Source organism: Phaethon lepturus, unplaced genomic scaffold, assembly GCF_000687285.1.
Source record: "Phaethon lepturus isolate BGI_N335 unplaced genomic scaffold, ASM68728v1 scaffold5328, whole genome shotgun sequence".
Taxonomy (NCBI): domain Eukaryota; kingdom Metazoa; phylum Chordata; class Aves; order Phaethontiformes; family Phaethontidae; genus Phaethon; species Phaethon lepturus.
In genome coordinates this window covers 60,387-78,651 of record NW_010555395.1, presented here as the reverse complement: position 1 = coordinate 78,651, position 18,265 = coordinate 60,387, and the positions used below count along the sequence as shown (strand labels likewise).

Here is an 18,265-nt window from a genome sequence, read left to right as displayed (position 1 = left end):
ACTGTTGCGTTTTTCTTCTGTTTTAATCTTTTGCAAAACAAGGTCTTTCTAAAATAATACTTGTCCCAGTTTTTCTAATTACTTACAGGTGCCTTCCCACCAACATTTGTCTTGGAATTGTAGTCTGTATCATGCCAGCAGAAACTGCATCTTTCCTTGTGTTTGCTATCTTCAGGGTATAATTCAACAAACTGTCTGAGTCTGAATTTCAAGTTATCAGCTGAAAAGTATATTTTAGTGATGTTGGGAAACTTGCCAAATTAATGTGTAACCACACACACAAAATAATTTTGGGATATAATACTTTTTTTTGCCTCTAGGTGTTTGGGTTTTTTAACTTTACAAATGCAAAGAGTAATCTTCACTAAAATACTATTTGACACTTTGTTAATCACATCACTGAATACTGGACTTACCAAATACGTTTCACTTGATAATCTTGGAGGACTTTTGCAACCTTTGTGATTCTGTGATAAATGAGAGCACCAGTGAGTCAGTAAGAAGTGAAAATCTGGCCTTCTGGTATAGAAGGGTAGGCAGTGGAAGTAATTGGGCTGTCATATTTTTGTGCTAAAAATGAAGCCCTATTTGAACTTTACTTCATTTGCCAAAATACACATTGATTTCCTATGCTTGTTTATACACCAAGGGAGGATTCTTCTACTTCAGTGATTAGATGTCCTCTAATGCATTGTGAGGGTGAGTTAGCCATTCTAATTGTATTGCTGTAGCCATGAGGATATATTGATAGGTGACAGCTGGAAAACAAATTCTAAGGATGCCTATTAAAGCATATGATAATGTAGAATATTTTTGCCACACGGTAATCCTATTATTCCTGTCACTGTTGCCATTAGGAGAAAGCTGATTATACATCCTCTATTTGTGGAACTGCTCCAAAAATTGTTTTGTTGAATTAAGATATTCCTGGGTTGGGGTGAGATTCAGCACAAATTTGAAGCAGTCAACCTTGGAATACGCCAGGTTTCCAAGGAGGTCATGGCAAGAGTAGAATGTGGTCCTGTGCTTAATAGCGTGTTACAGCATTACAGGAGGAGTGTAAGAAAAAGAGACGAGTAGAATTCCCCTGGCTTTGCCAGGGTTACATTTAAATGTAAGAATACAAAAGTTAAAGAAATTACTTTCATAATGCATAATTTCTTGCCTAATAAAATGTGGCTCTTGTAAAATGTATATAAATTTGAGTAACATACATACATATATATGTATATAAAAATATAACCGTTGTAACTGTGACAAGGTCAATGCCTGACTAGATTGTAGGCTAAATATGTGCTAACTGGCTTTGATGTATGCACCTGACTTTCTCTTTTCAAAAGTCTTCATTAGCTTTCACTTTTTATGCATTCTGTTATGTCTGGTGCCTTTATTTTATGTTTCTATTTTAATTTTTCACATAGCTGCCTTTATTATTATTTAATGCTGCAATAGAGCGCAGAAACTGTTTTCAATTGAGACTGTGCTTTGTGCATGGTAAAACCAAAAAGAAGTAAAAATAATTTCTCTAAATTATATAATGCATGTTATATATTTCTTAAAACCTTTGTGATTTAGTCAGTGTATTTTATTATACACTGAGCCAACTGTGAAACTGAATAGCTATAATGTGTCTTGAACCTGACTGGCCTGCTATTTGACTGTTTTGTACAAGGGTTTAAATGCACAAGAACAGTGCATTCTTTATCTGTTATATCTAGTTATAAATGTAAAGTTACTGTAATGTGAGAATCTGTGATATGTAATGAACTGCAGAAGTTATTTCTGTTGTGGTTACCTAGATTTCATTACTGACTTTATGAAATAATCAGTGACTTTAATCAGAGAGAGTATTTTGGTCACAGAGATAAAAATATTCCATCTGCAGCCATGGGCTAAGATGTGATAGATGTTTATGGTGCATCATGCATTTCTCTACTTCTAGCAGAACTAAGTGAGAAGCTAAGGAGCAGGCTCACTTTCAAATGGCACAATGGAGCAGTCTTTGCATGGGATTGCTAGCAACCAAGTGACTTCAAGGACAGTAGTTTCTCTCTCAACAGTCAAGCAGGGGAATAGGGAAAGCATAAGATGTCCTGGGGACAGCTGTACTTTTCTTCCACTCCTCTCTTTCATGTAGTGTAATAATGCTGGTTGACACCATGTGTGAAAGTTAATCAAAATAGAATGATAACTACAGATACGGACGCTGAAAGGGCTGCTTACTTTGCGTTTCTGTGTCTTTGTGAATATGTAATTTTTAAGCGAGTATTTAGAGACTTACTTAGATGGATAAGCAGCACATTTATGGGTATCCACTCACTTATCCGGCAGCAGATTACTTGTATATACTGCTTCTTTAATGAATTACTCTAAGTTTTCTCACAATAGAAAAGGCTGTTTGACAGAGTCTGGAAAATAACTGTGATGTCTATGAATAGAATGCCATTACCACATAGTCTTTCCAACTGCTGCCAGGGATGGAAAGCTATATCCTAGAAAAATCCCTAGATTTTTAATTTCTATTTTTCTGTTACAAAGCTGATTTGGGTTTTTAAACATTCATCTGAGTGATTCAGTGGGTCAAACTGCATGAAAGTCAATATGACTTACCTCTGAAGCAAGAAAACCTGAATTGAGCTGGCCATGAGTAAAATCTCTGATTTGAGCAAGACTTGGTATTTCATATCCCATGTTCAGATAATCCTATTAATAGGCATTTCTGACCTCTAACAACATTTTTTTTAAAGCAGTTAATCCATGCCAAGAGTCAGTTGGAGGAAGGCTGTTCCATAGGAGGGTAAATTTTCTCTTCTTTCTCTTACTTCAGCTGTTTGAAGTATGGTTGCCATTGCCTTCACATTTCAAGATCCCTTTCAGACTGTTTTTTGAGACTTTTTTGATTTGTTAAGAATGACAGTTGTAACCATCTGCTTATGCATATGGAAATATAGATTAGGAAACACCATTAACTGTTTCTCATCTCTCTTGTTAGTTTTGTATGCAGCACATCTGTGGCTATGTGACTTGCCAACTCAAATGCTTTCTGTTTAAAGATTTGTTATAGTGTTATGATATTAACAGTCTGAGGATGTATTGTGCTTGAATTACTTCTGTCAGAGTGAGAGATGTAAGTGACTAAAGAAAGCAGAAGAACCTTCTGAGCATCAGAAAGGTATTTTCATCAAGAATGTTCAGTACAGGTTTCCTTTCAGGCTTCATAGTGACAATCACCTCTCATGCTGGTTGTTTGAATTTAATAAATTTCCATATGCATATTCAGTAATGCCCCTTATTAATAACATCACAGTATTTGATGAAAGTAGGAATATGCCAGATCATACAACTGAATACCACACACACAGAAAAGGAAAGAATGTAACCCGAACGCAGTTTTGAATGAGAAAAATTGTTATTATTGATGCCAGTATGCAAACTGTTTATATTCATACAAGTTTTACTTGTTCACATATTTGTGTGAATTTTTGCTCTTGCCTTTCTCAATTCTTAGCTAATTATCAAAGTGTGTAATGAAATGAACAGATGGCATACGAGGGGGTTATGAGAGCAGCAACTGTAAAGGCAGCTTGTTACTTAGTACAGGAGGTGTTTCACAGAATCATAGAAGGTTTGGGTTGGAAGGCACCTTTAAAGGTCATGTAGTCCAACCCCCCTGCAATGAGGAGGAACCTTTGCTCTGTCCAGGCAGTGGAGACCAGGTGTTTGGCCCACTTACAGCAATATTCAAGTGGCTTATAAATGGAACTGTCTCAAGTTAAAAGAATCAAATGCTCATTTATTACAAAATTGCAGCTTCTGTATCTTGACAGTGCAGTTCGTGAAGTATCTGTCAGGTCTCATTTTATGATGGTAGATGAACTATTCTATTGGAAGACCTTTTCATACAAGAACAAGTTAATTTCAAGACTTAAATTCATCTTGGTGTAACTTCAGTGACCCCAGTGAGAGGTGACTTTGGACCTTTTATGTGAAAATAGATTTAGCAGGCTTTCTTTTCAAAGTTTGTTTTTTATGAGGCAGCTGATACCTCAGTGGCTTTTGAGTTGAGAAACTAAACTTCCTTTAGAAAGTAAAAGTAACTTAGAGAGAAATCTGGATTCTTTCTCTGTGTTACTTCTCTTGCCTATCAAATCACAGCGGTATGCTTTGATCTGTTTTTACTGAACTTTCTCTTCCACAGAGTCCGTGAAGATTCAGGGGTCCTCTCTATACAAGCTTGCTGCAAGTAATATTCCATTTACCCCAGTTTCATGACTAACAAAATTGAAGCATAAATATGTATGTTACGAAACTTTTTAAGGGAGTTATTATTGCCGAAATGTATCATTGAGTAAATTTGTACCTTTCAAAACAAATTACAGTTGGTTGAATCAATAAAATAGGAACATATATTGGTAAGCAAGATAGATGTCAAGACTCTTGACTCCAGATTACATTAGTTATAGTTCATGAGAGAGCTAATGTCCAAAGCTGTGATACTTCCGTGGAGTAATTTCTTTACATTTTATCTGAAGAATAGAGCTAAATATCTTTCAGTCAGTATGTTACTGCTTATTTGTAGGTGTGTTTTTGTCGTCTTTTTTTTTCTCCCAGCTAAACATCTGATGTTTTTATAGATATATTAGAGAAGAAAATGAACAAACTTGCTTACCGTTAACTTGCCTACACCAACACAGGTGTACAAACAATTTTCTGAAAGCTTGGTGGCAAATTGCAGACAAGCAGCATTCTCTGACACTACTTCAACATCTTTTTGAAGTCACCAACACAGTTTCTTGTTCCTGATATTGTTTCTTTGTGTATCTGAAGGCTGAACTGTGTACCTGTTTGGGCAGTAAAGGTTTACCCCAGGATAAGGGCTTCAAAAGACATTCTTCTGTCTCAGTACTTGAACAAGTACATGTCAAGGATGACACAAATACAACTTGGGTTTGCAGTTTTATCTAGTCACTACCTTACCTACTTCGTTTGTTCTAATTATGATACATTTCAGGAGGAGGAGAACAGAACTGCCCTAAGCTTCCTTATAAATAAGGAATGCTTAAATTTAGGATATTGCTGCATTTATCTTGTACCTTTTTCTTGTTTTAGGATCAGCTCAACAGCTTCCAAGGAATAGAACGTGTGGCTTTCATGAAGTGTAGTTCTGTAATTGGCTAATATCACTTAATATCTTTTTTAAATTATTATTTTGTATATTTCAGGGCATCAGTCATCATATGTTCACAAATGCTTCTACAATCTGATTTATATTGCAGCTCCATGAATTGTTTTAATGACTAAAAGTAAAAAGTACACAAGAAAAATTAAGCTGTTTATAATACATACTGAAGGGTATGGAATTAGCTTTTCAAAACATCTATATAGGTGGATTCTGAAACTTTCCAGTCTTATCTGTTTTCTATACTGCTGAGCTACCACAGCAAGTACTTTATATGCAAACAATCACACTGGTAAGCCTTATTATACTGCTTGCTAACACGGGCATTTGTTTGGCATTGTTACTGCATGTTACTGGTTCAGCATTTAATTATGCTGTAGTAGTAAAATAAAGTTGGCTCACATGAGACACCATCAAGAAGGGCTTATTTTGCCTCAGCTAACTAAAAAAAACCCCAAAACCTCTTCGTATTAGGCATCAGCAACTATGGACATGTTGAGGTACTGGAATAGCATAGACAGGTCTTACTGATGTGGGAGAAAATTGATCTGTGGAATTGTGAAGGAGAGATATGGTATGGCAGCAGTGTGATCTGTGACTTAATTTTGATGGTAATCTATCTGCATTTTTTAAATATTCCTCTAAATAGCATTTACTACACACCACAAAATGTATATTCATCATCCTGAGTTTTATTTTAAAATATGAAGTGGTTCTGAAAGGGAAAAAATGGAATAGTGTCGATTCAAAGCAATAACAGTAGTAGTATTATGAGAAAATGCATATATGCATACATGCATATACAGTAAGAGTCGTATTGCTTAGAACTTTTAGAACACCTTTTTAGAATTTGAATTATAGAACAGAAAATCTGTGTATATTTACAAGCTATACTATGAATTACATAGGCTAATATATTATACTATATATTACTACTTTACTAGTATTACTATCCTAGGCTATATATTAGTAGGTGACAATGTCATGAATTTTCAACGAATGTATAAGGACTTCCAAGTTTAGTTGTTTGTTTTTTCCCCCTCCCAACCTTCCCCAGTAGGAGACTTCAAAAGTCTTACAAGTATTCATTATCTTGCAGAATTCCCACAGGTACTTTTTTTTTACAGTTGATTTTGCTGCTTTTGTTGTTGGCATTCAGTCCATTGTGACTTACTGGTGGGGAAAATCACACATCCAACCTTCAAACCACATCTTAGTCATCTGATTATTTTCAAAAGGTGAAGTGTTCTTGAGGATTTTCTCCAGGTTTATATTGTGTTCAAGCAATGAAGCACCACTGGAAATCCACTGAATCCGTGCTTCAGTGTTAGTCTCTCAAAATAATTTCCTCATGGATTAATTATAAGATCAGGGTGGGCTGCTGGGTGAATCTGTGAATCTTCTCAACTGGCAATTAGTGTTGTATGTCATAAATAGATGCATATCACAGCATATGTTTAAGTCATCATACTGGATCCACTCTTTCTATAGAGGAGCTGTTCCTTCAGTGAATTCAGAAATGTAATGCTTCTACTTAATAGTTTTTACTTGTTTGATGGAAGCATAATAGAGATGAATGGAACACATGCAGAAATCAACTTCCCATTCTCCCTTTTTTCACTGCAGAGCTTCATGGCCTGTACAGGTCTCTCCTTAGCTTCCTGTCCTTTGTTGAGGTACATCAACAAGTTAATCTCTGTGTTAGCATATCTGAACCTAAACTTCAGGTTTGTTAAAAATCTGGTCCTTAACTGGCCTTAGAAATTGAATTTTCTTCTTAGGAAAAACCTCTACTTGTATACATTCCTTTAAATCTTGTGGCACTTGGTTGCTGTTAATGTGGAACTATATAAACTGCCCGAGTGTAAGGAAAGTAAAATAATTATTTTTAAAAGTCTGGCTAGCTAGTTAAAACTGTATTCATTTGCGTTTGTTAGCTGTTTGGTTTTGAATTGAGTTTTCTTAGGTGTCATTTTATTTCACCTGTTATTTTGCCTTGTATTACACTGATTGCACAGTATGGCAATGAGATTTTCTGGAATAACACTAGCCTGTCCTCAGCTTGTCTCCCTCACTGTTGCAGGACCGAGGTGCAAGCACTGTCTCTGGAACTTGTACTGCTAGGTAGTCTGAGTACGCACAGTGCGAGTCATCTCTTCTCCATCGTACAGTTGCGTGTAACAGAACTTGAATTGCATAAACAGTTACATGTGTGGATGAAATAAGTTAGTTTTATACAAAATTTTGTTTGCTGTTGCTGTAAGGCTTCTGGTTTAGTCTTCTAATTCTGCAATATAGCTGTCCGTGGAGGTTGTAAAATGTCGTAAATACTTTTCACTGACTGACAGTGGCTGTATCCTGGGGAGGAAAAGAATATACAACAGCTGTCCTGCTAAGATGCTTCCTAACTTCTCAGACACGATGTAAAAAGCACATTTACTAGTGCATGTACCCTGTCCAGGTATTTATGCTTTGAAGTTGCAAATTTTTCAAAATTCTCTCTATGACAGAAGTAAAATTTCTATTGACTTGTTCTTTCTCATTTGACACACAATCTAAGTGACATCTTATGTTTTGGGGTTTTTTTTTAGTTGTGTTTCTGTCTTACTTGTCTTTGCTACAGTGTCATAATACAATTCAAGAATAATGTTCAGTTTTTAAGCATTAAGATTTTTTTCTTCTGAAAGCAGAAAAAATAGCATGGTCTTTCCAGATAGTTCATTCTTTAACCTTTCCCAATTATAGTTTTCGAATTTTGATTTTAGGTGATCAACTGTGTTCTTATCCTTGGGATTAAAATTATGTTTCTGATAAGACTCAGCCCTTCTAAATTTGAATGGTTTGGAAAATTCCCCATCACCTTCCATAGGACAGATTTATGTTCACAGTCGACACTTGTCTCCGGTGTACTTGGCTTCTTCATTATTAACTACTCTTAGTATTTCTTGCAGTGTTTCACTTCACTAACTTTTTAACTTACTGAAGACTTAAAAATAACCTTACAGATCTCAAAGAGAAAAAGAAAAGATGCATAGATGAGCTTTTGCTGTAAGGTTTCCCATTTTGTTTTGATGGTCCTCCACATTAATGAGCTTTGTTTGGCTAGATTCTATACAAAATAGATGGTTACTGAAAACTACAATTAGGCTCTCTTACTAACTAAAGTTGACACCTGGACTTCAACCTACATATAAATTAGATTTATATTATGCTGCTTTTGGTGAGGAGTGAGTTAGCTGACCATAATTTTAGTCTGAACCACACACTGCCTACATCTTACCTGAGCCATACCACCATGTACTACTGATTTGTCTCTATTAGTTTGTTGTCTAACTTGTAGCCTTTTAACTGTATCCTTTTAAAGTAACATTGAATATGAGTTTGCTTCTGAGAATTGAAGTACATTTTTAATCTCTAATGTGTTTAAAGAGTTAAGAAACAGGAGCAGTTAATACCATTTCTCTCACCTGAAATTGAGTATATCTATGCAACTCAGCACATTGTTATCTGTCCTGTTTAACTGTAGTAAGCTAACTACTTGCACTGATGGCTTTCTGTAGTGTTAGATGGAAAGTTTCACAGCTGCTGATGTACCCGCTGGGTTGAGAAACCCAAAGGAGAACAGGATAGAAACTTGACTGTATCTGTTGGAGGACATTACGATTGTTTGTATTATCATCATAGCAGTTAGGACATTTCTCATGGAGCAGAATACCATTACACAAGATAATGCTTGTGTATACAAGCATTGATATGAATGAATACCATTACACAAGATAAATCCTGTGTTTGTATAGCCATACCGAAGATGTGCATCTCCCACCTACAGGAAGAAAAGTGTCACACATGGAATAAACCTTCGTAGTAGTTTTCTTACTCTGTGTCTTAAACCACATTACAGTATTTTTGATGTTGGTCTAAGCTGAATCAGTGAGCGGTGCCCTTTACAGAATATACGTCTTACAAAGACAGCCAGTGTGTGATGCGCTTTGAAGAGAGAGGCAACATCTCCGCACTTGAAGAGAATATGTACTATGTACTAGTCTGTAGGGTGATTATGGATAATGTCTACCTTACCTTGCTTGGGTGGTATGAACAGAGCATACCCAGATAAGCTAATCTGTCTCAGTGCAATGATTCCTTGACTTTTAAAAATGTATTGAGGCTCTGGACTAAAATGATTACAACTGCTGGTTTGATGTAGCCATCAATATTCTGTAACAAAGCACTAATGTTTTGCTACTGAAGCAAACAATTTTCTTATTACTCTCTTATTTCCAATGACTAGGTTTTAAAATCTGTTAGCACCGGGGCTGCTCTGAAACCAGTTTGATTTTATGGAAATTGAAAGTTTTTACATAGAAAAAACCTTCAAGTTGGTAACAATAGCTGGGAGCACTAACTTGAGCAAAGCTGGTAACTTGCAAAGCAATCAAACCTTGTTTTAATTTTTTCTAGAGTTTCTTGGAAGCAGGAGGCAAAGACGGTCTCTTCCCCTGTGCTCGGCAGGCACAGCACATATCAAGAGCGCTGTCTCCTTGCAGCAAGCATGGCTTCGTTCTCTCCAGTCCAGTAAAATATGCCAGAAAAGATTCTCGGAATACATCTAATGCATCTAGCTCAAACTCAAGTGGCAGTACATCAAGTACACCAAGAAAATGCTCTGGACTTTCATGCAATTGCTCCACTAATAGTTTTGTGAGCATTAGTCATTCCCAGAGGTGTCAAGGAAGCAACTCCAAAGTATGCAGCGGGGATCTTCTAGACAGGCACTCTGAATTCTTTACTGATAGACGAAAACCTTTTACTCCACGCACCTTAATATCAGATGCTAAATCTTTCCTGTCAGAGTACAGGTATTACACTCCTGTTCGAAGGAAAAAGAAGAATCACTGCAAGAAGTGTGTGGAAGCTCAAACGCAGACTGATGTGATCAGGTACAGAGGTGAAAACTTTATTTTGAAACTGTGGAGTTTAGATGTTATAACAGTATCTTCATAAAACCAACATATTTTGCTCTCACATTTGTATAAAACCAGAATAATTATTCTGAATTTATTCTAGATATGCCTTAGAAAAGCTAGAACAGAATGTGATTTCCCTTTTTTCACTGGCAAATTTTGTTATCTTTTCTCTAGAGCAACTGGTTTCAGCTATATAAATTGGATACAAAGTGCCACTAAATCCAAACGCTGGGATCTCACATCTCCTGGGGATAGTTGTTCCCTCTCTCTTTTCTTTGTTCTCTCTGGTGTATAGTTGTGCTCTCTGTCTTCTAAAGAATTAATCACTATAAGCATGCAAGTAGTTCCCCACTGCTGCCCCTACAGTCTCATACTTTCCAATTCATTAATTAATATATCATGCAAAGATCCTTTTTTTTTAAACTCTTGAATGCAGCTCTAAATTGTCTTTTTATTATTTTAATATAAATTACTTCAGATGTATCCTATATGAAGTATTTTATACAAAATTAATGTCTTCCTCCTGCATTGAACTTCTCCTTAGCGAATTAAACAGTTTTCATTTAGCTTTGTTTTTACTGATAATACCTCATAAAGAGAAATCTTTTCTCTTTTGTGTCCTCAGCACCTGCATGTCTAACTCTGTTTTTGTCCTAGTACAAAGTAGGAATTTCATAAGACTGGAATTATGATAGCTTCGGCTCCATATTGCAACTATTGATTTTCTGGCTGTAGGTCATATGTTTTCCTGGTGCACTTTTAATGTATAGGATCATCTCCATTCTGAACAATTATCTTGGCTAATTTAGTATTCCCCTGTAAATATGCAGCCAAAGAATGGATTTGATGACCTATGTGTGACTGTTGTCTTGCTTCAAATCGAACTATAACTTAGTTGTATTATGTGAATGGAAATCTGGTAGAAATTTTCTAAACTGTCCAAGACATTTTAGTACTAGGTCCCTTGCAGACTGATGGGAAACTTCCACAGTGGCACTGGTATTCTCATGCTGCATATTTTGAAAGTAGCCTTCTTGAAAATCTAATACATCTCTAAATTTTGTAGCTTTCCATCTGCAGACAAAGCATCTGAGAGAAAAATTATGACTGAACAGCAGAAGATCACACTGAAGGTAATACATCTATCAGTCATCTGGGTACTCTTACCACACCCTTCACCATCATTTTGGAGAATACATTTAATCTCTGCCACAGCAGTATACAACTGATTTAAGTTTCATTTTCTTTATTGTCATGAGATGAGAGAGTTTCAGAAGAACAAGTAGAAACAATAAGAAACAATATTGAGGCATGTGAAGAGATCTTAGGATATTACAAAATTTTAACTTTTTTCCTTTCAACAGCTTTTACAAGTGCACTCTTTCTTAAATATCTGTTAATGACAGATAATTGGTACATTATTTTTCAGCAGCAGAAGGTACCTCTTCTTCAAGGATTTTTTTTTTTTCTTCATTTTTACATGGGATAACATATTCTAAAAAGCCCTCAACAGAAGAACTGGAACCAAGGAGTTCGCTCCTCTGAGGAAGCACCTAAACCAGCAGGTGCTGAAGTTTTCCCTGATACTGTTTGCATTTTGTCTTGCGGAATATATCTGGAATGCTTTAATGAAAAATCCCACCACTTCAGATTCTACCAGCTCTTACTATTTTTACAATCACAGAATGTTTGCCTCCATGATTTTGATTTGAATTGCTAAGTGTTTGTGACAGCTGAACTTAGTTTTTCAGTTACTTGGTAGTTCAGAAATTGCCTTAGTGTGTGGTGGTTTAAGATTATTGAATTTTAAAGATGAAATGGTATACCTGCATCCTTTGGAAGGCACAGGGAAGCAAGTAAAAGATGTGAAATATTTCTTAAGACTTCAAGTCTGAATTTATTTTGCCTTAGTTTTTACAAATAATGGATGGAAGTGTTAGGTTAGAAGTTAGGCTCGCTCTTTGTGCTTTATCTTGTAGCCACTATACAGACAAGTCCTTAAACAAACAGCTCTGTCAAACATAAGAGAAGTACTTGAATAACTGTGGATTTTCTTCCTGAATAAAGGCTCTTCATGTCTCTAGCTTAATAAGGCAAATAATTATGCTTTATTCATTCAAGGAGAGGGGTGAGAGAGAATATTTATTTATAGCTTTACTGAAAATAGAAGAGAGACCACCTGAATTGATCTGCATCTGTGACCGACCTCATTAAGAAAATGTTAAATGATTATTCAGAACACTTCAGTTCCATGAAGAACTTCTGATTTAATTTCAAAACTGTCATATCTTACTTTATCTTTGGCTATTGTAAAAGTGACAACAGTAAGTCACGTAGCTTAATGGTGGCCCTTTCAGAGTATTATTATTTAAAATGCAGGTAGTCAGCAACTTTACTTTCCATCAGTTTTGTGCAAGGAGCTCAAGAGATATGATCTAGAGTGCTGGTTCCTGTTTTTGCATACCAAATTTTACTCCTGTTGGTGACATGGACCCCGTCTGGCTTTTAGAGAATTCATCTTTGACATACTTGTTGAGGGAGAAGTATTCCACATCTCCTGTTGCCCCTGACTAAAATTTTGAATGTCAAAGCTGATGACCCTTTGCAGCCATATGTCTCGGTTTACCCAAAGTTTCTCAGAAAAGACGTAAAATTTGTAGGGCTGCTTAATTACACATAGTTATTAGGTTAATTTTAATGGTAAAATTTGCTGTGTATTTGCACTGGTAATAAAGATTTTATCTCTGTGTTGCAGGCTGAAGATAAAAGATACACTGTGGATGAGCCTGAGAGAAGAATAGCTGCTTTTCCATACTCCTTCCTAAGGTGCCTGATTTACAGCAGGAAGGAATATTTGAAGGATTCCTTCTTGCTTTCTATCCAGCTGTTTCTTAGGCCAGAAGCCTTCACTGCCATTTCTCTTTATAAGTCTCTTCTCACAAGGCTTTGGATGGGTTTTTTATATCAATGGCCTTTCCCAACTTTAAAATTCATGATTTTCTTATGATAAAGTTCCACTGGGAAGCCAGTTAAGAAAGAGACCTCTGAAATATGTGAGTATTTTTGTCAGGAGGGAGAGTGATGGCAGGTTAATACAGCTGTTAGTTCTGTACATCTGGGCAAACATCTGAGCTTTACCGATTATATATTTCTTATACAGTACCACAACTAAATAGTGGATTGGTATTCCAATTGGTATTTCCTTTCAGGAAGAAGGGTCTCCAGCCATCCAGCCTTTTGAATCTATGATTGTGAGAATTGCAGACCAGAGGCATTCCCACATCTTTTTCTGAAAATGTAACACTGAGACTTAGAATATTGTCTACAATGCAAGAACAGTGTTGGAAATCAGGCCAGAACCCAAGGGCTCCCAGCAGATTCTCCTCATTGCTGACCAAAGTATCATGCATGACTCGCTGATTTGCTCGCTGGTGTTTTCATACAAAGGCATTTTTACCTGAGTTAAAAATTGTACTCTGAGTAAAAAAAGCACTTTTATGGATAGTGGAGGGCTGTATAGCATTTGAAGTAACAGTGAGGTCTTTTGAGGTATAAGAGCACTGCATCTAGTGAGGTGTTACAATACTCTTGAACCATATTCTTTCAGGCTTCAATATAAGCAGTGGATTTTGCTACTGGAGCAGGGTTTGGGGGTGTTTTGGTGTTGGTTTTTTTCTAAGACGAAGTGGGATAATGGCACAGCATGGCTCCAGAAGAAAGTGAGGTACGAGGTAGTATAAAGGGTTTTTTAGAATGTTGCTCTCTTTCTTACCCTCTGATTTTCTGATTAGAGAGACAGTGTTGTACTCTCAGCAGTCTTCAGCAAGGAGGACGATCAAGGCTGAGTAAGTATGCTTAAACCATTTTTCTGCTAGTTTGCAACATTAAAATGGAAACTCTTTCTCAAAACTGGTGAATCTGAAACAGTAAATGAGGACTTAGAATAAACTGTTCAGAATTTTACAGTAGAATTGACATGACTATGAATTGTTATATAATACTTAAAAATTTCCATGTGAATCTAAAAATGAAGAAAATTCATTATAACTTTGGAAGAAAGATAGACTTATCTTGTTGTCTGTTGGCTATACTTTAAATGTTTCCAGTTCTTTTTTGGTCCATAATCTTGGAAGCAAATGTTGGCAAAATAAACTGACATTTGATGAGAATTAGAAGAGTTTTGAGTTATATTCAGCAACACTGCCAATGCTTGATGGTGTGACCTTTGGGAAGTTATTTAATTCTTTGTGCTTTAGGACAAGCTTGTTCTTGCTTAACTTTTAAGGATGTAATATAGGTGCCAAAGATCAGCTGTAGATATCTTTCTTGATTATAGAGGGAACCAAAATGACAATCTTCAGGCCAGATGACAAATTTTACATAATGAAAGTCATGCGAGATGTATCCCACTTTCTATTTTCTGTTTTAAGACTGGAGGATGACTTGAGAGCTTGATTGGATACAGTCATCTTTAGAAAGATGTGCTATGAAAGAGAAACAGCACTAAAGGAATTTCTTTTGGAGTTTTCTTTCTTGTTGTTTTCCAAACAGAACTACAAACTTTTGGAGAGTCTCCCATTTAAAGCAGTTGGCATCAACAAGAGGTGAAAACCACATCATCACTAACAAAGATTTTGTACATCAGAGTTGTTGTTTGAAAGACATGGAGGCTGTCAAATAAGCACTTACATTTTTCTGAGCTTCCACTGAGGACTAGCAATTTTCAGCTGCAGTCAGATTCTGTGGAAGCTCCTTTGGAAGGCATTATTCAGAGCATCAGACTGCAATTTTACACTTTCTTCCCAGTTAGCAGCCCTTTCTCCTTGAGTGCAAAGCAGGTTCTGAACACTTTCCAAGATTTGCTGATTTCTTCACTCAGGATTCTGTGCTAATTTATACCACAACAGAAAGTTAGCATAAACACAAAGCACCATAATACCCTTTGCAACAGTCTGATATTTTACACAGGGCTTTTTATTACTATTCAAATTGAAAGAAAGGCTTAGTTTGTCCTGATAGAATTACCTTTTTGAAAAATAGCAGCTGGTGCCAAGAACTATACAATCTTGTGAATGGCATTTCCCATAAAGGTGATTGGACCTACTGCATTGTGTAATATGTCTCTCTATTTTAAAACATTTTTTAAAACATTCTATTCTATTTCTATTCTCCCTGCAGAGAAGAGCTTTTATATTTAGCTTTCATTGAAGATGTAACAAATGAAATTCTTAGCCTTGGGCTATTTTCTAACAGGTAGGTTACAGTTGCTTTCAGATTTGTAATGCTGTGTCAGAAACATGTGGACTCTCTAAGAAAGGGAAGTAGTGTTTAGTAATAATTTCTTTGCCTTTAAGAGCATATAGATATACAGTTACCCCTTGCTTTTGTTTTTCTTTTCTTTATATAAGAAAGGGGAACTGGGAAGGACCTGTGGGTCCTCTACTTTGATCTGCTACTATGAGATAAAGTTACAAACTGACCTGGAACCCTAGATGGAGTAATGCTAAGAAGAAATCATTTTACTCTGGAACATCTGTGTTGCTAAACAAACCAGGTTACTAATCTTTGACACAACAGATCCTCTGTCTCCCCTTCTGTCCTTGTTCCCGTTCCAGTATGAATTCAGTCATAGGTTGTCAGGATTACATGCTGTTTCAGATGAGGGTTCACCAGTTGCTAAATCAGATTTTTTTCAATAATTAAACAATAAGTTATGATACAATTCATGTATTTGAGTAGTACTCCCAAGTTCTTTTCCGTACCAGTTCTTTCTGATAAAGAACTTCCAGTTTATAGCAAAAGATCCCTGCAGTATTTCTGATACAGAATTTTAACCCATTTTTGTAATTCCATTTTCAAAGCAGTCTAATTTCAGCATATTCTGATCTTCCTCAGGGTTGATAATATTCCCGGCTATTTTTCTATTCTGTGCACTCTCATTTTTTTCCCTCATGTCAAGGCTATCAATGAGAATGTTAAATACACTAAATCAAAAAAATTAATCTTGAAATTTCTCAAAGAGCAGTCGCCCTCTTTCTTTTTTACAGTAATATTGTCCTTTAAAATCCTTCTTGCACTAGTTTTGTTTTTTCTTAATAATTTCTCATTTAAGCTAGATGAAATTCACTTGATCTTCTGGAATCTGTTCCAGTGACTGTGTACCTTAGTTGTCACAGAACACTTCCTCTGTGCTGAAATTTTTTTCTCATCCTGCTTAAGCAATTGAAGAGAGAGCTCTCAGGACTGAGGACTTTTCTCTGGATTTTTTTCTGAAGCTGGATTTTACTCCTTCCCTTTATTTACACTTGTGTATATCAGCCACTGCAGTGCACCTAAGAGATTTTGGATACTTCAGTATGCCAGTAGAACCACCACTGGAATGTTGGTTTCTCCCACTGCATAGACCCACCAGACCAAACACTCCCAGAGTTGTGCTAGAAATCACCCCATGGTGACAGTCTGCTGCTCTGCCTGAGCTGAGCTTGTGCCTGGTGGGATACCAACTGCAGGTAGCCCTCTTTTTCTGACAGAGCGTAACTGAAACAATCTTAGTGATCCCATTCAGCTAAGAAATTAAAATAAAAAACTAAGGTCATTAATTTAGTAGATCTGTTGAAAGTTGGTGGTCTTCCTGTGAAATCATTTAATTGTTCATTTGTAGGGTTCTGGAACAACTGTTCGAGTGTTATATACAAGAAAATAAGAACCGTTTGGATGAGGTAGGTGCTGCCCCTATAATATTTTCCTTCTCTGTATATGACTTCAGCAATGTTTCCAAAGTACATGGGAAATGCACTGGTATACTTGCGGGTAAAGGTAACCAGGCTGCTGAGCGGAGCAGCAGATGAGACTTGCAGACTCATGGATTATGGTAGATCAGGAGTCAAGCCACAAAAAAGGGACAATAGTCAACTCTGGTGACACTTACTGTATAATTTAGTCACTTGATTGCCAGCAGCCTCCCTTTCCTTATGTCAGAATTAAGCCCTGAGTTCTGGGCAGACAGGCGCTGTGGGGCTGGAGAAGTGTCACCTCTTTCTTCCTTCATCCCCTAGAGCAAAATGCGCCACTTGTTGGATTTACTAAAAGCAGACCTCGGCTGCAGCCCCAGCAGTGGTGCGGAGCAAATCCATGCAGGCTGGGAAGCCTTTGACTCTCTGGATCTGCAAGAGTTTGATAAGATGGAAGAGCTCGAGTTTACCAGTAGTAATCAGAGGCAAAGAAAAGCTACAAAAACTGAAGGATTCTTTGGGACCATGGACTTACCATTAAAGGAACCGAACAAATGTGAATCACCAGTATGCAGGGAAAGTTCAAAGGAGGCACAGAGAAAGGATGACTTTTCAGATGATGTCGCTGAAATGATGGATGCTGGGACAGAGTCTGATTCTTGTGCGAAACCTGAAGACCCAGGCATTTCACCCTCATGTGAGGCAACTTTAAACTTGATTACTTGTGACAGTGATTTGGAAGCCAACAAGGAACTTGATGATCTTGAGGAAAGCTTTGCAGAGGCCCTTCGGATCTCACATGACTATTCATAATAGTAGCCAAAACTTAGCTGTTAAATAGGGATAGGGTTAGTTCTGTAGAGAACTTCTATTTGTTAAACCAAATAATTTACTACTATTTATTTTCAGTTTGTCTGTTTAAGTACTGCTAAAATCTCTCTAGGAGGATATTGTTAGTTGGGCATTAATTAATCTCTGTATGAATGTAAACTCTAGAGGGTAAAGTGTCAGTGATCAAAAAAATTTCATATATTTTGTCTATATTAAAATTAAATGTATTTTTAGAAAGCTGTAATAGTAAGTTACGGAATATTTATTGGTTTTTATTTATAATAAATAAATTGCTTGTGCAGTTGTGGTCCTGCTGTAAAGATATCCAAGATTGTGTAGTCTGCAAAAATTCAACTTATCCACATCAAAACACAGTATGCTACATACCTGCAGAGCACAGATGGAACTGTTTGTCTGTCCTGGAAGAGGGTATTGTTTGATGTTAAATCCTATTGAGGCACAAAGTTCTTATTATGAACTTTTTCTTTTACAGTAACTGTTGAATATAAATATGTTCCTTACATTACCTAGGGTAAAAAAAAGAGTAAGTGTGGACAGGC

The 18,265-nt window shown here is 36.5% G+C and overlaps 1 protein-coding gene across 1 annotated transcript in view; it reads left to right on the top strand.

The window, feature by feature from the left end:
• The window catches only part of SPATA7 (spermatogenesis associated 7), a gene marked incomplete at its 5' end in the record, with an annotated part of 30,815 nt that extends 13,128 nt beyond the window's left edge, over nucleotides 1-17,687 (top strand). Inside the window, 7 exons of the mRNA XM_010292131.1 lie at nucleotides 9,638-10,116; nucleotides 11,210-11,276; nucleotides 12,899-12,969; nucleotides 13,935-13,988; nucleotides 15,322-15,396; nucleotides 16,805-16,862; nucleotides 17,199-17,687. Of these exons, the coding sequence (XP_010290433.1) occupies nucleotides 9,638-10,116; nucleotides 11,210-11,276; nucleotides 12,899-12,969; nucleotides 13,935-13,988; nucleotides 15,322-15,396; nucleotides 16,805-16,862; nucleotides 17,199-17,687 (1,293 nt within the window). The remainder of the gene's footprint in view (nucleotides 1-9,637; nucleotides 10,117-11,209; nucleotides 11,277-12,898; nucleotides 12,970-13,934; nucleotides 13,989-15,321; nucleotides 15,397-16,804; nucleotides 16,863-17,198) is intronic.
• Between the last annotated feature and the right edge of the window lie 578 nt (nucleotides 17,688-18,265).